This window comes from Dipodomys ordii, unplaced genomic scaffold, assembly GCF_000151885.1.
Source record: "Dipodomys ordii isolate 6190 unplaced genomic scaffold, Dord_2.0 Scaffold67, whole genome shotgun sequence".
NCBI classification, from domain to species: domain Eukaryota; kingdom Metazoa; phylum Chordata; class Mammalia; order Rodentia; family Heteromyidae; genus Dipodomys; species Dipodomys ordii.
Genome location: NW_012267283.1, coordinates 163,050 through 187,807, shown reverse-complemented (window position 1 = coordinate 187,807; position 24,758 = coordinate 163,050). Strand labels below are relative to the sequence as shown.

The 24,758-nt window shown below is 42.6% G+C and overlaps 1 protein-coding gene across 1 annotated transcript in view; it reads left to right on the top strand.

Moving 5' to 3' along the window:
• Positions 1 to 24,758, top strand: part of Snx30 (sorting nexin family member 30) — a 133,749-nt gene that overhangs the window by 101,074 nt on the left and 7,917 nt on the right. Inside the window, exon 8 of the mRNA XM_013023219.1 lies at positions 11,397 to 11,483. Within this exon, the coding sequence (XP_012878673.1) occupies positions 11,397 to 11,483 (87 nt within the window). The remainder of the gene's footprint in view (positions 1 to 11,396; positions 11,484 to 24,758) is intronic.

Sequence of the window (24,758 nt, the reverse complement as noted above, 5' to 3'; positions counted from 1 at the left end):
GTGACCTCAGAGGACTCCCAGGATGGTAGATCCATGCAGAGAAAAAGATACATGGCTCGTTGTGGGGCTGCCACCTCCAAGCAGCCTGTCTACTTCCAGGTGAGACCTCTGGATTATCAAGTTTGGGGCAGATCTAGGGCATTGCATTAGAAATGGCCTGGTTGACTGAGCTGTCAATCATCATTGGATGGAAAACCAGACATATCAAAGAACTATGAAAGTATTGTATGGCTAGAGAAGGAGAATTTGAAAAACAAGTCAACTAGTTGTGAAAAACACAAAAACTGTCCTATGGGAAACTTCAAGCATACCCCAAAGCAGAGAGAATGATGGGATATACTCCCACTACCCATCATCCATGCTTTATTTCACCAGGTGTGAATGTGCTGATCCATGTTCAGATGTGGACTGTGGAACATGGATTGTTCAATTCTGTAGAGCGAATTGTGGTTTCCTGTCTACCCTAGGAAGCTGCTAATGGAACACTTTCCAAGACAGTGAGCTTGATCCTCAGTGCCAGGAAAATGGGGGCATTTCTCTGTCTGGAAATGAAAACAGCCATGGGAGAGCACAGTGCAAATGTGAGACCCCAAGCCTCAGGCAGCTTGGCTAGGAGTTACTAGAACTGAGGCTGGAAACCAGAACTTCAGTCGCATATTTGCTGTTCCTTTTCTTCCATCACACAGCCTTTTTAAACAATTGAGAGCTGTACATTGCATTTTTAATTCTGTAGCTGACACAAACATAGAAAGACAACCTGATTTAAAATGAACCACAATATTTTACTTTATTTATGAAGTTAATAGTGTGTGTTTTTGTGAACAAAAAATAAGTTTTACAATCCTCAGGGTGTTCCTGGATTTAAATTTCTTTTAAAAAGATAAAATGCTTTATCAGATTGCTCCTAGCCTTACACAGACCAGAAAGCCAACCCACCTGCACATTATTTGGATGTTATAGTACAAATTTCTTTGTTTCTACAAGGTGACAAGTGTGTTAATACTTAATATATACTTGTGCTTGAAGCAGAGTTTTAAACTGTTATTTAGCAAGGATTTATCTGGCATCTTCACCAAAACGTTATTACATTGATAGTCTCGTAACCTGTGTTAGTAACTGAAGTTATATGTCAAACAAACATTTGTTTGTTCTCGTTCTTCACCCCATGCATGAGGCACGTGAACTGTGTTTCTTGTTTATGGGGCCAGAAGAAACTGCAGTCTGGTTAATCAGGCTGGGAGAGGATTGTCCAGGGCAGGACATTGTAAAGAGGGAGTGTTGATGGTTAGTCTCTGAAACTTGAGCTCGCCTCATAATGCACTAAGCTGCACCTCATTAATAAGAAGAGGCCAATTGCCTCTCCCTTGGCACCAGGAAGAAAGCTATCCCTGCAGAGTATTCTAGGCTGGACAGGAGTAACCTGATGGCAAAACGAGGTGTGTGTATAGGTTGTTAGGGTCTGTGCAGCCAAGACTAGACTGTGGGACAGTGATGAGTGGTGGGTTTATATTTGGATATTGCTGTTCCTGAAGATGTTTTTTTTAGACAAGGTCTTGCTATTGACCCTCAAGGTTTTCTTATTTCAGCCTCCCGTGTGCTGGGATTATAGATATATGGCATCATACCAACAAAGAATTTTTAACTATACTTAAGACAGTCACACAATTCCATCTTCAAAATAACTGATCAATTTTTAGATGTAAGCAAGACAGACTTTGGTGTTCATTATGAAAACTAAAGTGAGAAGAAAGGGCTTGCCAGGGGGCTGGCTGGGACAGGTTCCTCAACTGCTTGGTGGGTTTCAGAACCAAGAGGCTGCTAGCTTTGATTTGCTGGGGAGTTCTTCCAAGCTGACATCTTGTATCCTATCCCTTTTATCTTGGCTTTGAGTCAACAAAAGTCATGTGTAGTCAGTGTTCTCTGAACTTGTGTTAATCGAAGGTCACTAGACGGGGAAAATACTGGGATCCTTGAAACATTCTTCTAATGGAGCTGTGGTTGTGGTCCTCCCTGAGTTTGAAAGGGACTTTGGGAATCACCTTGTGATCATCTTTCATCTTATAGGTGAAGAAGCAGAAGCCTGTAGATAAATCTTTCCTTTGTCCCCGGTTGCAGTGACCCCTTACCTACCAGCTGTATGCTGACCACCTGCCAAGAGAAAAATGAGGTGATCTCTGGCTTCTCAAGGCTGGACTCAAATTTGATCTCTTAAAGGATGTTTGGGGCCAGGTACATTCAGTTCTTATTGGGGGTTGAGAGAGCACAAAGAAAGTGGGGTCATTGTCAGACGACATGGAACTAATGGAGCAGTGAGATTTTTTTAGGCAGTTAACATTGAGAACAGCTTGTACCACAAGAGATGGTTGAAGGCATGGATTGTGAGGAAGTGTGGAAAGACAGCTCTTGAAAGGGAGGGATGCCCAAGTTGCACCCCCTGTGGACATCTTATCTGCACATAAGCCTCCATATGGGATTTCATATCCTGTACACTGTGTGGCATTGTAATTAGGCCAGAGATGGGTCAGGAGTGGCCATCTTAGAGAACCTTCCTCACTCAATTTCTGGTGGTACTTCTTTGAGTACTAGAGTTGTTATGTGAAGGCCAGGAGGCAGAGAAACCTTGGTTAAGGAGGCTAGTACAGAAGTCTTAGTTCCCACACTACCTTATCCATATAAGGTGCAAATATGTAACCATCGTGTGTTGTACATCTTGTTATTTTTCAGGAGGTAAGCTTTATCTGTAAGTCAGTTAACCTGCTTGTCCCTGAGGTGTTGGGGATGGCTGGAGTGAGAGGGGGCTGAATCAGTGTGCACGTTGTAAGGGAGAGCCATGTGAAGAAAGTGGCTTTGGTTGAGACTTGAATGGCTTGGGGGAGTTAGCTGTGTGAGGATCTGAGTATGGAGTATTTAGGCAGAGGGAGTGGCTAAGTGCGAAGGTTCTCAGGTTGATTCGAGCTTCTAAGCCAGCGTGAATGGAGGCCTCCGAGTAAGGGCACATGTAGGTAGGTAAAGTCAGAGATAGGTAGAATAGGGACTAGGTCACATAGTAGCATTGTAAAGGCCATGGCTGACAAGAGACTTAATTTTGTTCTAAGAAGTAGATGGGCAGCTGTTTGGCGTTGTAGTACAGGGAAGGAGTAGGATGCGAGGTCTACTCCCTGTGCACTATGCACAGACTAGATGGTAAGAGAATGAATGTGTGGGAGTGAGACTGTTCAGGAGGCTGTCGAGGGGAGCAAAGGGAGGTGATAGAGAAGAGAAGAGGATGGATGGGGGCATGTTTTGGGTGAAAGGCCAGATAGTCTTACCACTGTGGTAATCTATATGGTTTGTGATTCAGGAGGCTAAGATCTGGAGGAATGTGGTTTGAGGTTAGTATGGGCGGAAAATTTTCTAATACTCCATCTGCAAAATAATCAAGCTGAAGGTGTGGATCAAGTAGTAGTGGCAGCCAAGTCAGCAACCAAGTGCCAGGCCCTAAATTCAAACCATAGTACTGTCAAAAAGTGAAAAAAACCAAAAACAAACAAAAAAACAACGCTAGTGGCTCTTGCCAATAATCCTAGCTATTCAGGAAGCTGAGATCTGAGAATAGTGGTTTAAAGCCAGCCCTGGCAGACAATTCATGACACTCTTATCTCTAATTATCTAACAAAAAGCTTGAAGTCCAGCTAAGGCTCAAGTGGCAAAAAAAAAACAAAAACAAAACAAAACTCAGGGACACTGCCCAGCCCTGAGTTTAAGGGGGATAAGAAGATGGAGAAGGGGAAAGAGGGCCTTGGAAAGGAGGAGAAAGGAAGGAGAAAAAGGAAGAGTGGGGGGAGTGAGTGGATGATCTATAAGACTAAAGGAGAGTGCCTTGGGTGGATGAGGGTGAGATTATGTCCTAAATCCTAATTAAAGAAGAATGAAGATAAATGAACAAATAGCAAAGAAGCCTGGAAAGTGATTGGTGTGGTAGGAGGGGAAAAAAAAGACAATTGGCTCAGTGAGCCAAGAGAAATACTCTTAAGGGTACAGCAAGTATTGACTACTGTTGGATTTAATGATAGGGATTATGACTAAGGTGTGAGATGTAGGTGCTGAAATACTGGGCTAAAGACAATTTGTCTTTAAGTTAGAGATACCTTCAACAACATTCCAGGGTAGTTCTTTTCAAATGCCAATTTAATTGTCAGCTAGTTTCTTCAGGCTGTCCCATTGTTTCCTCTGAGAGCCACAAGGTGGAGAAAGTGAGTCAAATTGCTGCCACAGTTAACATGTTATTCTTTAGTTTGTCTTTTTTCAGTGCTTTTCAAAAGCAGAAATGAAGATTTTTCTTGAAGAATGAGTTGTGAAGAGAAAAATCAGACTATTTTTTGAACAAAAGTGATTGTAGATTGAGGGGCTGATTTCTTGCATTATGAAGTTGGGCTTGGTGTAGCAACCCTGTAATCTCAGAATTAGAGAAATTGAGGCAGGAGGATTGTGAGTTTGAGGCTAACCTGCACTACACAGTAAGACCCTGTTTCAGAGCAAGAAATTATTACTTGCAACTTTAAATGAACATATGAAGAAGCAGGATGTGAAATGTATATCCTGATCTCTTAAGATCTAAAACAATAAGAAAAATCTACATGTTGAAACTCTGAGATCCCCAGTAATGGCAGACTGAATACATGTTTAAATTCTCTCTCTGTAAACTTCAACGTGTGTGTGTGTGTGTGTGTGTGTGTGTGTGTGTGTGAGAGAGAGAGAGAGAGAGAGAGAGAGAGACTGTCTGTCTGTCTTGTCTGTCTGTCCTTGTCTGTGTCTATTGCCACAGAGACAAAGATCAGTAATAAAACAACTTCAGGAGTTAGCAAAATGAGAGGTGAAAAGTTGACTTACATTAAAAGAAAACAAACCCTGAGGGCTGGGAATGTGGCTTAGTGGTAGAATGCTTGCTTATCATGCATGAAGCCCTGGGTTCAATCCCTCAGTACCACATAAACAGAAAAAGTCAGAAGTGGTGATGTGGTAGAGTGCTAGCCCTGAGCAAAAGAAGCTCAGGGACAGTGCCCAGGCCCTGAGTTCAGGCCCCAGGACTGGCAAAAAAAAAAAAAAATGAATTGGAGAAAATAATTGAGACTACCCTTCATATAGTTCACCAATTATGGCATGAAGCCCCTCTGGGACAGAGGAAACTTGGAGCTGGAGAGTTGTAGGTCAAGAGTTTTTCAGAACCAAAGCTTCTGATTCTCTCCCCTCCTTCCTCTGGGACCACTGTCATTTCTTCATGCGACAGACCATAGGCATGCTTATTGGCAGGGGTACATCAGTGGGTATAGGAGCAAAGAACTCCAGGTTCAGCTGAGGGCCTTCAGTGTAAGTCTCTGGTTGGCTCTCAGCTCAGCTTTATGTCTTCCATGCAAGGACTGTAAGGGCCTTTTCCAGAAAACCTTGAACAGGAGAAAAGGCTGGAAATACAAATTTTAGTGGATGAGGGATAAGGAGGGGAGGCTCGATGAAAAGACCTCACAGAGTCCTCTCAGAGAATTAGCAACAAGTGCTTCTAATATGCCAAGAGCAATGGGTCACAAGATATTTAAAGGAAGATTCTGATATGAATATCAGTAGTAAAGGAAAATAACTATATATTGAATGAACTATTGAAGGGGAATAAAATTTCCATAAAATCATTAATACCTTCAGGATAACAAGGTATCACAGTCATAAAGTAAGATTTTTATTTTTAAATTCAGAGAACAAAGAGCTCTTGGAAATTAAAATTATAGCAATGAAAATGTCAAGAAGAATTAGAAGAAAGATTTAAGGAAATCACATATAAAATGAAGCAAGACAGATGGTAAATTAGGAGAGAAATTAGGGTAGCACATTATAAGGTCCAACATCTGAATAACAGGAGTGAGAATGCAAAAACAAATGTAGAGCATCAGAAAGGTCATTCAGAAAGTATATTAAGAATGTGTTATCACTAATTATGTTTGAGAGTTGAGATTATGCTGGTCTTTGCCTTTTCCATTTGTCTTCATCTCCCAAATTTAGGGAGAAATGTGGCTTTAGTATTACCAAATTGCCTGGGAACATGTAACTCATAGGTGGTCTCATTTTCAATGAAATAAATGTGTAAAAGGAGCAGCCTGGCTGAGCGCCAGTGGCTCACACCTGTAATTCTAGCTACTAAGTATGCTGAGATCTGAGGCTCATGGTTCAAAGCCAGCCCGGGCAGGAAAGTCTGTGAGACTTATCTCCAATAAACGACTAGAAAACTGGAAGTGGTACTGTGGCTCAAGTGGTAGAGTGCCCGCCTTGAGCTGAAGAGCTGAGGGACAGACTCAGGCCCAGAGTTCAAGCCCAATGACTGACAAAAAAATGGGTGAGGGGGGCAGTTGGGGCAGCCTGAGCGCAATCCTTTCCTCAGACATTGTGATAGCACCAGGTTGTTTGCCTGCTACTTTCATGTGGTCTCCCAGCCTTCCCCTCACACCCATACTTGGCGCATCTCTTACACAGGAACTGCAAACTCAAAATCTGTGTACTTAAAGAGGCTTCTTAGAAGCTGCTAGACTGCCTTTTCCCTCTCACAGTGTGTGAGCACATGGGACAGGCAGGAGCTGTGAGAAAGGACCCTTGAGCTTTCCTGTAACTACTGAGCATTCTGGTGTTTTCCCAGGGAAAATCCAATGGTGATGTTGAGAGCCAAGCCACAGACTATATCTGTGATCCAATTCTTCCAGGCAGGTTTCATTGTAGGATAAAGGCTGATTGCCATAACTATGTCATGAATGATACAGTTCTGTGCCTCAGAATGGCTATTACTACTTTGCTGTAAACAGTTGTGAATGACAGGTATTATGTTTCTATTGTTTAATGTTTTTTTTGTAGAAAAGTTCAAACATGTCCAGAAGTGAAAAGTCTAGCCACGTGTTCCACATGATAGCCTACATGTGCCTCTTGTATACCCCAGCCAGCGTCAGCGTTGCCCACTCTGTTCCCAGCTACTTCCAGTCCTCATTTCCTAGACTATTTTAAAGCAAATCGTGGACATGATATCTCTTCCTATAAAAATATTCAGTATATGTCTCTAAAATACAAGTGTTCCTTTAACAAGGCGAAAGAACTATATTAGCGGCACATCTATAAAATAAAAAATGGATGTCTCACTGTGGTTCATATACCTACTTACTACTTAAACTGTCCTAGCATTTTTCTGTTTTTTATTTTGTTTTGTTTAGTGTTTGTGCTAGTATTAAAGCTTGAACTCAAAGCTTAGCACTATCCCTTAGCTTTCTTGTTCGTGATTATTGCCCTACCACTTGCTACAGCTCTAGTCCACTAGAAACTTTTTTTTTTTTTTTTTGGGTCTGGTCGTGGGGCCTGAACTCTGGGCCTGGGTGCTGTCCCTCACCTCTTCATCTCAAGGCTAGCGCTCTACCACTTGAGCCACAGCGCCACTTCCGGGTTTTTTCTTTTTGCTTATGTAGTTCTGAGGAATCGAACCCAGGGCCTCATGCATGCAAGGCAAGCGCTCTACCACTGAGCCACCTTCCCAGCCCCTCCACTAGAAACTTTTTATATCGCCCCCCCAAAAAAATTAAGATCCAAATAAAGTCCATACATTGGTTTTAGGTTCCTTAAATATTTTTAAATCTCTTTCCATCTGTTTACTCTTCCTTGCAAGGCATTTGTTAAACTGAGCCATTTCCTCTTTTCATCTGAAAAGAAAGATAGTGGTACTATGGATTACTTAGAACTATTTGAAATCATTCTGAAAAGCTCTACACTAAAAAATAGTATTTATTAAAGAAATGTATTCCAAATTTATTTTGAGATTCTCCTTCTCAACTGATAGCTAGGTACACTGGCATACACTTACAATCTCAAGCTATGTAGAAGGCTGAGATTGGAAGGTCGCAGGTTCAAGCTAGCCCCAGCAGAAAAGTTGTGAAGCTTTGTCTCCATGAAGGAAGCTGGACATGGTGACACATGCCTGTGATCCCAGTGATGATGGGAAACCTAAAAGCAGATAGTGGCTCCTCATAGGGAGCTGAGACTCTGTGGCTGTTTTCCAGTGGAGAACAGGGCTGTTAGTATGTATGGCTCTGTGGTATTTATTAGCAAGTATGAGGCCCTGAGTTCAGACCTCAGTCCTACAAAGAAAAAAGTCCTTTCTGAGTGTGAGTCCATCTCCGAGTATGGGGTGAACAGTTTTGCTTTCATTTCTTTTGTATGTCTTGTCTGCCAGAATCAGAGATCCCTAAAAAGTTCTGGGAGAGGTTCAGGTAAGTATTCTGTGCTTGTCTGTGTGTGGTGGAGGGGCCGCTCTGCAGACTCTAACTGGCATTGCTTGTCTCACCCCATTGCAGGCTCAGCCATAGGCAGGTTTGACTGTGCATGTGGTGTTGGGGCTTGGGGGAGGGTGCTGCTCTCTGGACCATGGCCAACAATGTGCAGAGGCTGTTGGTAGTGTTAGACAGGGCCTTGATTTAAAAGGTGCTTCTCATCCTTTAGCATGGTTGGGTTGTAGTCAGGCTGAACCCTAAGCTAGGATGCAAGAAGAAGAGACTGATAGCACTACTGTAGTGCTAACAGCCAGCAATGTGGCCTCCAACAGGTGTTCTGCTACTGCACCATGTTTCTTTGTCTAGAAGACAGGCATAATGCCCTCCCACTTGCCTCTGAAGGGTTGTGTGGAGCTGTGTGTGCTGTCCGGTTACGCCAGATAGTAGCACAGATCCCCTGGCCAGCCTGCTCCAGGGGGCAGCATTCTGGATGCGTAGGGAAGGAGAGGGCAGCAGTCTGAGGAAAGCATGGCCGCATCCTGTGGTCCCTGCTGCCTTTGGGGGTCAGGAAGGAGAGTTGCTAAAGCAACTATGGACTTGGTGTATCTCCTCTCCCTGGCCCTCTCCCAAGGGCCTTGGCGACCTCAACAGAGCTTGGTAGAGTAGAGCAAGGAACAGAAAGCCTTTGGCCCAGCTATGTTTTGAGGCACTGTCTGAAGAGCTTTGGTTATGAGATTCTTACTGATTGTTGCATGTCAACAAGGTGTCTACCTCTTACCCTGCCTCACACTGTGCTGAAAGGCTCCTGTGGGACACTTTCATAGCAACCTTGATTTCTGTATAGATCCTTATATGTTCTCCCAGAAGAAGAAGAAATAAACCCCTTTGATCAAACCGATTTTTTTTTCCTGCAATGTCAACTGACAGCTTTTGATTCTCATAGTGGGATCTTAGTAGCAGAGCTGAGACTAGGTGAGGTAAAGATTTAAAGACCTACTTGCCCTACTGGTACAGGTTTAAGAGCTAGAATTTCCTACCCCTACAACCTGAGCTCCCAGCTTCTTCACTTTAGTTCCATCTGGGGCTGGGACTACTTCAGCCCATTTAGTACTCATGCTAGCAGGCTTGAGGCATGGTTCTAGAATCCTATCGTGGGCATGCATTACTGTTACAGCATACACAGCCTCACACTGGTCAGCACCTCTTCAGATGGAACCATCAGTTAGGCACTTATTCCTTTCTGTTCCTGACCCAGAGTAGAGGACAAATACTTAAACTGCAATTATATGGATGACCTTTGGTATCTGTGGGTTAGTAGGTCAAGGATATCACCCCTGAGAAAGAACTACCCATGCTCACTACTGTACTGTGGGTGCTTGATTCATTTTGCCACAACGCCTCCCAACTTCTAAAGACATTCTGCCTTTCAACAAATCTCAAACTTTTTACTTTATCACTTAAATGGATACATTTACTTTGCTTTTTGCGCAACAGTTTGCTTTTTGGGTGACGTATTTTCACAAAATTAAGGTCAAGGAAACAGCAGATCATACAACAATTGAAAAACAACTGACTGTAATGTGGGACGATGTAAGTTTCTCTGCATCAGCTGAGCTATGTAGCAAGAATTTTCAAAATTATTGTTTATTTTGATTTTGTTTTTTGACCACATGAATAAATCCATTAATAAGGCAGGGTTAGTGGAAATGGCTGATAGATCAATAAATAAATCAATCCACTAGAGATCCATTCAGTGAACTAAAGAGTCAAGAATATTTCTAGTGATTACAGGTATTATATTCTATATAGGTACTATATTCTGTACATGTATTACATTCTTGAGATGGTTGAGAAAGCAGATTTCAAAAAAATTTACTATTAAGTAGTTGTACAAAGAGGTTACAATTCTGTAAGTTTATAAGTACATTGCCTCTTGATCGGTGCCACTCTTTTCATCATTCTCCCCCATTCCTCCCTCTCCCATTCCTACCCTCAATATATCTAGTTCAATTTTTACTTAGTGTACATTGAATATAGCTATATTTTCTTACCCTTCGCCCTATCATTTGTGTGTCCCACACCCTTCTTATTGCCCTTCCCCCTAAACATTCTGCTTCCTAGTATTCATTTTGTTAAAACATGAGTTGCTCAGAGAAGTTTCACCATTGTCTCCCTCCCCTAAGTATATACCACCCTTTAGTCAGTTTGTTTGTGTGTATATGTATAGATCCTTATATGTCCTTCATATATGTTGTATTTTAAATATAGCTTCCACATATGAGAGAAAACATGCATCATCTGTTTCTTTGAGCTTAACTTTACTTAACGCATATTTTTTCTAGATCCATTCATTACCCTGCAAATGACATAATATATTCTAATAGTTGAGTAAAATTCCATTGTATATATGTACCACATATATATGTTATTCATGAGACAATAGATTTTAATTGGTCTCATCATAGAAAATAAGTATGAGGTACTGCATATATTTGCATATATCAATTATCTCAGCTTAGCCATACCATAGTACATTTTTTGAAACTACCTGTTGTCTACAATATATATGTATGTATATATACATGTACACTCTCCCTATATGATTTTTATTAGTTATAATAAATGTTAATATAAATAAGAGCTGTATTGACTTACACCTTTTTTTTAAAGTGATTACTGGGGTTTGAACTTGGGGCCTGTGCTTTCTAGGCATGGGCATCACCATTGAGCCATGCCTCCAGGTTGACTTAGACTTTTGTGTTGAGTTCTGAGAAAACCCTGCATTGTGATTGCAAAGCTCCCTTTCCATACAGCCGGGGCCTCTCAGGGCAGGGTGGCAATGGGAGGATGTGTTTCCTCCAGTGTGCCCTTCCTTTCTGAGTGTTTCATTCTCAGCATCAGGCAGTTGCCTGACTGGGTGCCCAGGCTCTAAATGTTTCTCCTTTTCTTCTCCTTTACTATGCTTTCTTTCCCGAGTCCCAACTCACATGTCATACTACAGCTTCTAGACCATAACCAAATGGTTCTGAAAGCACATGACTGGGCCTGGAGTGCCATCAGCTGGGGAGGGCAGGGAGTCTGAGGTCCTTTGCAGATGGTGTGTTACATGCTTGTTCTTTATGTCTCCCACAGAGCGTGTTAAAGAAGAGGGACCAAGTTCAAGCTGAGTATGAAGCCAAACTGGAAGCTGTGGCTCTGAGAAAGGAAGACCGCCCCAAGGTCAGGGGAATTACCAGCAAGGGATGGGCTGCTACAGACTGAAAACAGTTATCACCCCACTGATGCTAAGTAATTCTCATGGCCAGATCTGGATGGCTAAGGTGGTCACTGCCAGCAGGGATGTGCTGATATTATTTCGCTCTTTTTGCTTTTCTGAGAAGTCTTTGTTGTTGTTGTTGTTGTTCATGGGTCTTGAACTCGGGGCCTGGGTGCTGTCTCTGAGCTTTTTCACTCAAGGCTAGCACTTTACCACTTTGAGCCACAGCACTACTTCTGGTTTCCTGGTAGTTAATTGGAGAAAAGACTCTCATGGACTTTCTTGCCTGAACTGGCTTTGAACTATGATCCTCAGAATTCAGCCTCTTGAGTGGCTAGGATTACAGGTATGAGCCACTGGCGCCTGGCCATTAGCCCATTTATTAATTGTGCTATTTCTTTGAGGTTTATCTTTGGAGGGGTTTAAGTTTTTTTAGCTCTTAATATATTTTTGATATGAGGCCCTTCTCTGATACATAGCTGGTAGAAATCTCCCATTCTGTGTGCTATTTATCTTGTTAGCTATGTCCTTTGCCTTGCAGAAATGTTTTATTTTGATAATCATACCTTTTATCCAGTCTTTGATTTGTTGTGATTCTGGATATTAGGAAGTTTCAACCCATGTCTAGGAGCCCTAGTGTTTCCCCTGCCCCTTCCTATAATATTTTCACGGTGACTGGTTTTACACTGAGGTCTTTGCTCCAGTTGGAATTGATTCCGGTGCAGGGTGATATATAAGGATCTAGCTTCAATTTTCTGCATGTGGATAGCCAATTTTTTCCAGTACCATTTGTTGAAAAGGCTGTCTTTGTTCAACCTGTGTTTTTGGCTCCCTTATCAAATATTAGGTGGTTCATTTCTGAGTCTTCTATTCTGTTCCACTGGTCCTGAGGCCTAGTCTTGTGGCAGTACCACACTGTTTTTACTACTGTGACTTTGTAATAGAATTTGAAGTTGAGTATTGTTATTCCTTCAACACTGTTCTTCTTGCTAAGACTTTCTTTATTTTTTAAAGACTTGCAGCTACACCATTCATTGGCAGCATCTTCATAAAATGACGTTGTGGGAAGAGGGGAGAAAAGTCCAGATCAGGGATCTCATGGTGAGGTTCATGGTGGGCCTACAGACTATTACTGACTCAGAAGCCAGGACAAAGCATTTAGAAACTTTTATAGCAACCTACATTGCTGAAGTACTAGTTTACCTGCTTGTCAGACACTCAGTCTGTTTGTTTCAACAGTGTTGCATGTGGGGCAAGCTTGGGCTAGATATACATGGCAGGGATAAATGTTGGTTGCATTTTGGGGTAAAAACAACAAATGATGGTCCTTACAGCTAGATCACTTGGAAAATCCAGTTTTCCCAAACATCAAACCCAAAGTTTTACTGCACATAGAAACTTGAGAAAACTCAAGGAGCTTTTGGGTTCAAAATTCCTCAACATGCTTAAGTGTTACTAATGACTAATTTACTAATGTAAATGTGGGTTACTTCTGTAATATTAAGGTAGAAAATAAAAATGAGATTGCCCCTCCCCCCTCCCCCCTACCAAAAAATAGTGGTCCTTTAGCTTCCTAACTTGTCTTTCTATTTTCTGGCTCTTGTGTTCTAGGTTGAGATTAGGGGTCAAGTTTGTAAAACATATCTATGGCATTGTGCTTTTCTTCTTCCCAGAGAGGACTAGAAACAAGAGTAATAACAGTGTAGAAGTATTTGCAGTGTGCTAAAATCTCCCCCTTCCACATATACATAGATAGATGAATAAATTGATAGATAATAAATAGATGGAATCTCATTATTCCTTAATAGTTTCAGTTTAGTTATCATCATTACTACTTGCAAATCAAGCTCCAAGATCATATAGCTACAACTGGTAGAACTAGGATTATACCTGTGGTCCAACTGCATATTCTTGCAGCCACCATTATGTTGTTGTGTTTCTTTTTTGTTTGTAGTTGATGTTTCATTTGTTTTCAAAGAAAGGGTAGGGCTAGGGAATGTTGTAAAAGACAACATAGTAAGGGACCCAAGCTTCAAGGAAATAATTGGACATCAGAACGTTTCTATCCACCCTCTCTGGAAAGGAACCAGCTTTGGAACCTCAGAGGTGGCACTCCTTGCTTTTATATTAATTATGTCACATAATTACCATACCAGTCATTCAAGTTCTAGACAGGAGGCATTGTTCTTTCCCCATTTCGTAGGTGGGAGCAGCTCTGTAAGTTGCCTAGCCTCTTTGGTGCCAAGTGTCTGTTTGCTACTCACCAGGTATTTAATACGTGTTTATTGTGCTGATTCTCCTGTCACCTGTGTGTGAAGAATGTGAAGGCTGTTTACATCTCTTGGAAAGCAGATTAGGATTGAGACTGTTGTTGTTAGTGCATGTGACTTGGATCTCTACCTCCTACCCCCTGTTCTGTTCCTCTTGCCCTGGGGCTGTCAGCTTTCTTCCATGCTGAGTGCTGCAAGGGAGCCTGTGATAAAAATGCAGTCAGGTGTACAGCTGCCCTTTGTCTTCTACCACTTGTCCCACTGCCAAGTTTCTAGCTGTCCCTGTGATATTCTAGAACATAGTACCATCTGCTGAGCCCACATCTCAGGCTCATTAAAAGGAGTTGCATGGAATACTATATTTTTATCTGTAACAGTTTAGCCCCAAATGTAAAGATGAGTCACTTCAGAAAAAGGCAGATATGGTGTTATCTCACTTACATTTGAAATTTAAAGAAGTTGAAATTATAGAAACAGAGTAGAAGGGTCATTGCCAGGGTATGGAAAGTGGGGAGATGTTATCAAAAGGTACATTCCTTCAGTTCAAAACAAACTTGATCTGGGGAATCTCAGTTCAGCATGGGAATGACAGATACTAATTTCATTATGATCATCATTACTTAATGAATGTATTAAGTCATACACCTCGAATATATAGGTTGTTTGTTTTTTGTTTTTGTCGGTCATGGGGCTTGAACTCTGGGCTTGGGCGCTGTCCTTGTGCTCTTTTTGCTCAAGGCTAGTGCAATACCACTTTGTGCCACAGCACCACTTCCCTTTTTTGGTGGTTAATTGGAGATAAGAATTTCGTAGACTTTCCTGCCCAGGGTAACTTTGAACTGCAATCCTCATCTCAGCCTCTTAAGTAAGCCACCATACCCAGCTAATTAAATACTTAAAAAACAAATGAACACCAAAAGCCACTTTTCTTGGCTAGGGAAGGAGGGAGAGCAAGCAAGCAAGTTCTGCCTCTGGTCTGGTTTGGGAATGAAGGATCTTGCCTTTACAGTTGTCAATTCAATAGTTCTGTCAGTGTTTTCACATGGTTGGTACTGAATAGAAGTTTTTAAAGAATCTGCTTTTGTCATTTAGTGTTTTCAGCCTATTCTGAATTTATCTGTTCCCGAAGACAAGCTGAAAGTTTAGGAAGCAGCATAAGCATAAGCAATAAGTCTTCATGGTGTCATGGCTCACTGGCTGCTAGAAGCGCACACTTGCCCCCTTGGAGCAGAGAACAGCCGATTTTGGCTCCAAGTACCACCCAGACAAGGCTTCCCAGCCTCATCCTGCTTGTGTGGGAGATTCCTCTTCTCTCAATGTTGCTTTCCGGTCCATGTAGCTTATCTTCTCAACTGCAGGAATTTCTTACTTGTTTTTGGTACTGTACAGGGGCTTGAACTCAGGGCCTGGGCGCTATTTCTTGGCTTTTTCACTTAAGGGTGGTGCTCTACTACTTGAGCCACAGCTTTACTTCTTGCTTTTGGGTAGTTTAGTGAAGATAAGAGTCACACATTTTCCTGCCATGGCTAGCTTTTTAAAAAAATTTTTTTTGTTTTTTGTCGATTGTGGGGTTTGAATGCCAGGTCTGGTCACTGTTCCTGAGCTTCTTCTCAAAGCCAGCACTTTACTATTTGAGCCACAGCCATATTTCTGGCCTTTTATGAGTAGTTTCTTGGAGATGAGAGTCTCACAAACTTTCCTGCTCGGGCTGGCATCAAACCGCAATCCTCAGATCTCAGCCTCTTTAGTAGCTAGGATTACTTTATGTATTAAATCATACACCTTAGATATATACAGTTTTTATTCACTAGATACTTTGCTTTTTTTAAATCAGCTGCGGGGCTTAAACTCTGGACTTAGGCACCATCCCTGAGTTCTTTTGCTCAAGGCTAGTTAATACTACTTTGTGCCACAGCACCACTTCCCTTTTTCTGGTGGTTAATTGGAGGTAAGAGTTTCATAGACTTTTAAGGTGTGAGCCATCATCACCCAGCTCCAGGGCTATTTGAACCTCAGTCTTCAGATCACATATACCTCCTGAGTAGCTAGGATTATAGGCATGAACCACTGGTCCCTGGCCTGACCACAGGAATACCTTCTAGTCAGTGAGACTCAGTAAAGGTCCTATATGCAGCTGCATCCCTTTTCACCCTGTGTAGGCCATCAGTCTTTCAGCTTCTGGTAGGTGGTGTGTCCAGCCACAGTTGATTTTACCACTTATTTAACAGTCACGCTGTTTAAAGGCAAAAATAGGCTACCACAATGGTGTACCAATGATAACTGTGGGGCAGCAAAATTTGTGCAGCCACTCACGGGCAGAAAGGCTCTGCTCAGGTCTGCCATGGCGTGGTAAGAAAAGCACAGAATTTAGAATCAAAAGGCCTTAGGCTTAAAACCCAGCTCTGTCCCCCCAGCTCGGATTAGTTTGCTTGTTAGACTGTGTGACAGGGTAAATTCAGCATAATGTTTGAAATAGTGACAGACATGTCTCTGGTGTCCATTGTAGCTCAAATGTCTCTAGTGAGAATGTGCATGAAGAACTTTGCTGCCATCTATATATATATTTTTAAATCTTAGTTTGCTTTTTTCAGACATTGATATTTTAAAGTAGACAGACATCAAAGAAATGACCAACTTAAGGTTTTGCTCTGCGTTGCTTAATGTGGTTTTGCGCTCATAAAACTCAATCTGCTGTTGATGAAATGAAGCCAAGAAGTCAGGAAGTGGGGTAGCACAGATGCTAGCTACCGGAAGGATGCCACAGTTCTAATGATGGTAACCAACTGTGCGAGTGAACTACTAATTGATCTGAGGCAGGGATGCAGGGGAAGAAAGGCCTCTGGGTTTTAGAATGTTCATAGAAGATCCAGGGAGTTTGGAGCTAATTCATTCATTTTAAGGTAAAATCTTGTAAAAGTTACCTCCCAAAGTGAAGAAATTTGGTCTTGGCAAAGCCATGGAATAGTATTGAAACCTAATTACTTTTCTGTGATCCAGAAAAAGGAAGTAGCCCCACAGCCTCCACGGCCCTCACTTCAAATTTCAAAATGAGTGGAGGACTTAGATTGCAAGAATTTTGGGGTGAAGAAGAGCACCACATGGCTCAGCTGTGACCTAGGAGCCCTGTGGCTTTTTGACCTGTGCTAAGGACTGGGAATGATGAGGTCTCTACAGTAGAGTGGAATATTAGGATTCAGAATTTCAAGATTTGCTTTGTTTTAGGCTTGAGAAAGCAGACACTGAACTGGTTTATTCTCAGGCAAATGGAGCTGAGGATTGTATAGTCACACTTACTTTAACTTTGAGAAATTAAAAGATGACTGTCTTCTCTCGGCACCATCAGGACTAGATTTCGATACTTCCTCCAACTTGGCCCTCTTTAGAAGCTCTGGAGAATACTAAGGCTACTTTTGGAAACAAGAGAGGGCTGAGGAATTGTACTAACCAGGAAATCAAGTACTCTGGTGTGAACAATGGGGATAAACTGTGGTGGGAACTTTTCCATTGTAATTGTGCTTGCATTTGGCCATTTGAGAGTAAAATTAGTAAAAGAGAATGGGTGCTTTACAATTTGTGTGTGTGTGTGCAGGCTCTGGTCCTTGGATTGAACTCAGGGCCTGGGTACTATCACTGAACTTTTTTGCTCAAAGCTAGTGCCCTGTCACTTGAAGCACAGCTCTACTTCCAGTTTTGGTAGCTTATTGGAGATTAGTTTCACAGACTTTTCTGCCCTGGCTGGCTTTGAACTACGTTCCTCAGATCTAAGCCTCCTGAGTAGCTAGGATTTCAGGCATGAGCTTCCAGGCCCAGCTACTTTTTTTTGGGGGGAGGGGGGTCCGGTCATGGGGCCTGAACTCTGGGCCTGGGCGCTGTCCCTCAGCTCTTCAGCTCAAGGCTAGTGCTCTACTTTTTTTTTTTTTTTTCTTTTTTTGGGTCCGGTCGTGGGGCTTGAACTCTGGGCCTGGGCGCTGTCCCTCAGCTCTTCAGCTAAAGGCTAGCCCTCTACCACTTGAGCCACAGCGCCACATCCGGCTTTTTTCTTTTTGCTTATGTGGTGCTGAGGAATCGAACCCAGGGCCTCAGGCATGCAAGTCAAGCGCTCTACCACTGAGCCACCTTCCCAGCCCCAGTTACTTTTTTTTTTAACTGTAAAGATATTGTACAGAGGGGTTATAGTTAAGTGAGTATAAGGTAATGAGTGCATTTCCTATTGAGCATTGTTACCCCTCCTTTGTTTTTCCCCTACTATCCTTTCCCTCCCCACCTCCCAACTCCTCCCTTCCCTCCCTACGTTTTTTTTTAATGGTTGTTTTGAAAAACTAATAAAGAAGATGGGAAGGGGCTATTTTAGACCCTGACTTGTAAGTTGCCTCACTGTGGGTACAGAGTCAGGTGAAGAAACTGTTTGAAATGTAGAGTGTCAGAATGGAGGCATGAAGGCATGTGGTGGGAAGGTAAGCAGGCTCAGCAGTGTGAGGTAGAATGGGAGTGGCATGTGGAGGTTGAATGAAGATGGATAGGAACAGAAGTGGGAAGAAATCAAGTAGCAATTAGGCTCATGTGGACAAACCTCTTAAAAGCTGTGCACCTTTGCTGGGTGTCAGTGTCTCACACCTGTAATCCTGGTTAGGAAGCTGAGATCTGACGATCTGAGTTCAAAGCCAACCCAGTCAGGAAAGTCCATTAGACTCTTACCTCTAATAAAAATATTTTTTTAAAGCCACATTGTGGCTCAAGTGTTCAGAGTACTAACCTTGAGTAAAAAAAGCTCAGGGACAATGCCCAGTCCCTGAGTTCAAGACCCAAGACACACAATCTCTCTCTCTGTCTCTCCTCTCTCCTCTCTCTCTCTCTCTCTGTCTCCCTCCCTCCTTCCCTCTGACACACACACACACACACACACGCACACACACACGCACGCGCGCACACACACACACCCCCCAAAAGCTGTGTACAATTTAAGGCTTTTAGAACCATCAGGATGGCTAATCTTCCAGAATGGGAAAGGTGTGGCAGCAGCAAGAACTCTGGTTAAGGTGCCAATAAGAGACTTCTTAGTATGGAGCTCATCCAGACTGCAGAATGAAGCAAGAGGATTCCTTGTATCCAGACACATGTGGCAAGCGAAGAGAGATTCCCCATTCTTTCCATGGCATCTGTGGTCTCAACCTGGGTTAGAAAGCCAGACACATTCCCCCAAAGAGGGCAGAACCTTGTCCGACTCCAGCACCATGCCGGAGAGCAGAGCTGTGACTCTTGGTTCTCACTGTACATCTACTCTTCTCTCATCTGAGGCACTCATTTCTCCCTACCTTCTGCCTGCTTTTAAGTCTTTTAGGTTTGTTTAGTGTTTTCCCAATTCTCACCTCAAAGCTCACATAGAAACTGAAAATACTATATAGCAAATGAGGAAAAACACATGAAGTTGCTTGAACTGGGAGGTGACTGGTCTGGAGGTTCAGCACATAGAAACTGAAAATACTATATAGCACATGAGGAAAAACACATGAAGTTGCTTGAACTGGGAGTGACTGGCCTGGAGGTTCAGGCTCCCCCAAAGAGTTTTAGGAGTCAATATCACTGCCACTCACTCTTTAAAGCTTAGAGGCTTGCCTGGTACTGGTGGCTGAGATCTGAGGATCGCAGTTCAAAACAGCCCAGGCAGGCAAGTCAATGAGACAATTATCTCCAATTAACCACTAGCAAAACAGAAGTGATGCTGCAGCTCAAAGTGGCAGAGCACTAGCCTTGATCAAAAGAGCTCAGGGACAGCACCAGGCCGAGAGTTCAAGCCCCATGCCTGACAGAAAAGGAAAGATTAGGAGCCTCTACCCCACCTGTTCACTTACAGCATGACTGAGGAGGCCACCAGTTGAATGAGTTCCGTCATTGGTCTGAAGACCTACCCTACAGAAACCAGGAGCTCCACTCCCCCCATAATCTTGGGATATTTGTTAACCTACTTTTGTCTGGAAAGGAAACATAGGCACAGATTTATATGCTAGGGCCTGGAAATGCTCAAGAAGGTTCTCAAGAATACATTTTAAAATCAATGTTGAGTGAATTTGAGCTACCACTTGGATCCTACAGACACACACACACACACACACACACAAAATGCTCAAGAAGGTGCTCAAGAATACATTTTAAAATCAATGTTGAGTGAATTTGAGCTACCACTTGGATCCTACAGACACACACACACACACATACCCCTCACATTCTTATGCTATCCAAGCCTTTCCCAGCACCTCAACAACACACACACAAACACACACACACACACACACCCTCACATTCTCATGCTATCCAAGCCCTTCCCAGCACCTCAACAACAACAACACACACACACACACACACCCCTCACATTCTCATGTTATCCAAGCCCTTCCCAGCACCTCAACAACACACACACACACACACACACACACACACACTCACTCACATTCTCATACTATCCAGGCCTTTCCCAGCACCTCAGCAACCCGAATTCTGCAGTGAAAATTCTCTCAAGATAGGGGAACCCATGTGAAAAATGCAGTTTTGCTTTAGAAGTTTTTGCTTTTTGGGTTTTTATCAAGAACTTTTTTGTTATTCTTGGTGTCTTGGGATAAGCAACATTCACCCATTGGCTAGATATTCTCATCTCAGTATCCTTCAGACACAAAGTAGCTTGACTCTAATAATACCTCACTCACATAACCCAGAACATTGGGATAGAAGGATTGCTGGATGTTACTAGTCAGAAAATTGTCACAAAGACACAGGGTAAGAAACCAAAGTGAGAATGCAGGCTTGAGTATCAGTGCCAGTGGCCTTTTGCTCATACAGGTGGGCAGCCTCACCGCTGGTCACTTCAGACATCTGACCCAATTTCTTTCCTTGTATTTTCTTTTTTTAAAGTCCTTCTTTCTCCTCCAACTCTCTGCATCCCTGGGATTGGCTGTCTTCTCTTCCTTCCATTTATCTCCTACTTCTGGCCCACCTACAACGGTGTTTCTTTGAGTTCTTTATTCTATAGATGTTAGCATCCACATGGATCTATCTGCAGTGTCCTCGGTACCATGTTTTTTTTCTTGTATTAAAATATTACTGGGGATAGGAATGTGGCTTAGTGGCATAGTGCTTTCCTAGCATGCATGAAGCCCTGGGTTTGATTCCTCAGCACCACATAAACTGAAAAGGCCAGAAGTGGCATTGCAGCTCAAGTGGTAGAGTGCTAGCCTTGAGCAAAAAGAAGCTCAGGGACAGTGCTAAGGCCCTGAGTCCAAGTCCCAGGACTGGCAAAAAAACAAATACTGCTGTAGCAAGATTATATAACACAATTTGACCATCTTATCCATTTTTAAGTATATAGCTCCTAAGTGTTAAGTACAGTCACACTATTGCACAGCCAATCTTTAGAACTCTTCATCTGGCAGAACTGAAACCTTACATCCTTTACGCAATTCTCCATTCCCCCAACCCCCAGCCTCTGATAGCACAGTTCTCCTTTCTATTTCTATGACTATGACTAGTCTAAGTACTTCATGTAAATGGAATCATGCAGTATTGTCCCTCTGTGAGTGACTGCTGTCACTAACACTGTCCTCAGGGTTCATCTGTGCTATGGCATGTGTAGAATATTCTTTTTAAAATAGAATGAACCCCATAGTGTGTATGCCACATTTCCTTTATCCATCTATCCACCAACATTCAGTTTGCTTCTGCCCTGGGCTGTTATGACTAATGCTGCTGTAAACATGAGTATTCAGATATTTCTTTTGAGACCTTGCTTTAGTTATTTTGGATATATACCCAGAAGGAGAATCCAGCAGGATCATGAGGTGATTCTACTTTTAATATCTTGAGGAACATCCATAGCATTTTCTGTAAGGGCTGCACCATTTTGCATTCCTACTACAATACACAAGAGTTTCAGTTTTCCCATGTGACTGCTAGCACTTGTTATTTTTTCTTATTTTCATAGTAAGTAGCCTTCTTAGTGGAGATGAGCTGACAGCTCACTGTCAGTTGCTTTGCAAAGTTTCTTTAACGATTAGTGCTGTTGAGCATCTTAGCATGTGCTTATTGTCCCTAGCCCTTGGTGGTACTGTTGTTATTGTGTCACTCAGAAACTTTAGGCTCCACTATGACTCCCTGTATCTTATTTCACACAGGCAGTTGGTTACCAAATCTGTCAATTATTTCTATCAGCTCAGTTTAAGCCATCTCTGGCTTTTATGGCCACCGCCCTGGGACCAGGTGCCTGGTGAAACCTCATGCCAACCTATAGTTTGGTGTTGACTCATCTCTGATGTCTGGTGAAATCTCTAGGTGGGGTAGCATGAGCAAAAGGTGGCATAAAGTAGGAAATAACCTAGATTTGTAAAATGAAAAAAGAAACTTTTTATAACACAGATACCCACCCTCAGTCTTACTAGCCCAAGAGAGTTTTCCATGATATGTCCTTTGTGGACACCAGGCCTGTGAGCTGTTTCTGGGTGAGTCCAGGTGTCTTCTCTTTCACCAGTACATACCATACACTCCATCATCAGTACTGTTTCCTCAAGGAGGATGGGTCTTTCACCTTGTCAGCCTCAGATGGAAGGACTTTTTTTTTTCTTTTTTTCTTTTATTGTGAAAATACTGTACAGAGGTGTTACAATTACATGAGCAAGGTAATGAGTACATTTCTCATCAAGCGTTGTTGCCTCCTCGTTTGTTTGTACTTATTTGTTTCCACTTACCGTCCCTTCCCGTCCCCCCATCCCCTCCCCGGCGTCCCCCCTCACCCCCCCCGCCCCCGCACAAAGTTGTAAAGTTCGTTTTTTGACATAGCGTCTTGTATATCTCATTGTTGCAGTGGGTCTACCTGTACCCTTTTTAAACAATTTATTTTTTCCCCTCCCCCCCAAATTATACCAACATCAAATACAGTGAAAACAGGGGTTATACTGTGGGGGAGGGACATACAAAACAACAAAGAAATCATCTTATAAATATGTTAGAAACAATAGCAAGAAAGAGAAACCATGTGAGTCCTTATTTTGGGGTTCATTTTGCCTAACATCAACTTATCTGACCATTTCTGCTTGTATCAGACATATACTAGTTATTGCAAATAAGGGATACCATGGAGATGGAAGTACTTTTAACCTCTCACCCCGCTGTCCAGGCTTCTCCTCCTTCTGGAGTTAACTGACGACACAATCTGTCTGCTGACCTCAATATCTTTCTATTCCATAGGGCCAAGATGGAGTAGGTTAGAAAGCTCACTCAGTCATAAAAACCAGAACGATAGTTTTGATGATTAGTTGTGGGACAACACAGCTCTGACCCCCCCAGAACAAAGCCTGGAAACCTTATAAATCCTTTGCATCAGAGACCCAGAAAGTCTACCTCTTCTCCCTGAGCTTCAGGGGTTTCTCCTTCCAAACTCAGTTTTTTTCTGCTCCTGCAAAAGCAAACAGGAAGTTTGTTGGTAGGCACTTCTACTGAGTTGCTAATGGGAAGGGTGGCCCGGAGCAGAGCAAGGGGACAGGGCTGTGCCTGCAGGGAAGGCTGGCTGTGAGACACCATGGCTCTCCACCTCATTTGTTGAAGCTGGTTTGCTGGGTGTTTGTGGAGAAGTTGCTCAGGAAAACCAGGGTACTCTGTTTTCATTCCATGTCCCTCCAAGGTAACCAACAGCAATACATGGGTGAACAAGGAAAGGCTAGAGTGACTTCAGCCTTTTTTCTTCTTTCAGAAACTTAAGTGCTTCGAATATGAAGAGGGATGCTTTTTTTCCCTTGTAGAAGTTCTTCCTCTTGAGGTGCCAGGATGATTTTCTCTACAGCTCAACCTTCTCTCACTCAAGTTTAAGTTCTCATTCCAGGCACGCTTGAACCCACTTTCCCACTTTCCGGGCTGCACTACTTCCCTTGCTCCTGTGTCCTGCAGCTGTCTCCACATGGTCTCCACAAGCCTGAAGGTGTTAGAGCCCTTAGACCTAGCCTTGCCATATGGGTATTGCTCTGGTTCCCTTCTTGCCCAGAAAGTTAGGGAGTTAAGTCAGCTTCCTTGGATGATTGAGATTGACCGCTGGTGGCGACCCCTAGCTCATTTGCTGCAAGGGTGTGGGTGTCTTCACCCATGGCCATCATGAAGGCCGAGCAGAACACTTGGATTAGGACAGAAGCTGATTCTGTGACCAGTAGGGCCTGTAGCCCTGTGGGATGGTTGAAACTCACCACAGAAAAGTGAAAGTTGTGAAGTTCAACTGGTAATAGTTCCCTTTCAAGAAACTCTTCTGAACCTCTTTAAGAAAACCTTGAGACGACCTGTTGTTGTTGTTGTTGTTTTTTAACCTGTTTTATTTTTCTTCTTGGTATTTCAAATTCTTTGGATTCACATAAGTAATTTTTCTGTCATTTTGTTAGATTTACTTAACTGTAGTTCTTTCTGATTATCTGCTATTAAGTCTATAATTGATTTATAATGTGGAGTTTGGGGGAGGAAGCTGGCCAGTGGTCTTCTTGCTGCAGTTAATTCTCTGATGAATAAGGAAAAGATTTCAGATATCACAAGTATTGGAATAGTTCACATGATTTGGGAATACCTAACTTCTAGTTCTGCTGAGATACAGGAAAACAGTGGATCATGCACAGCTTGGCTGTGTGTGCAGAGTTTGTGCTCACTTTTAAGTATGGAGAGTAAATCTAAAAGGAACCAGAGACATCTGACTCTGAGCTGCAGAATTATTTCCTTTCCATTTGTAATTGAGAGAAGAGGGTGGATCCTCATGTAGTTCTCATGTGCTAGATGGGTATGAAGATTGGGTAAGAATACTGCTTTGTTTTCACAACTTCTTAGACCTCCAAACCCAAGATTTCATTCAAATAGATGCCCCCAGAGGAAAAGGCATGTGGATGGTATTTTAATATAGCATTTTGGCACTTGAGGCAGGAGAAGCCAGTCCCACATACAAAGCCCCTACGTCTTCCT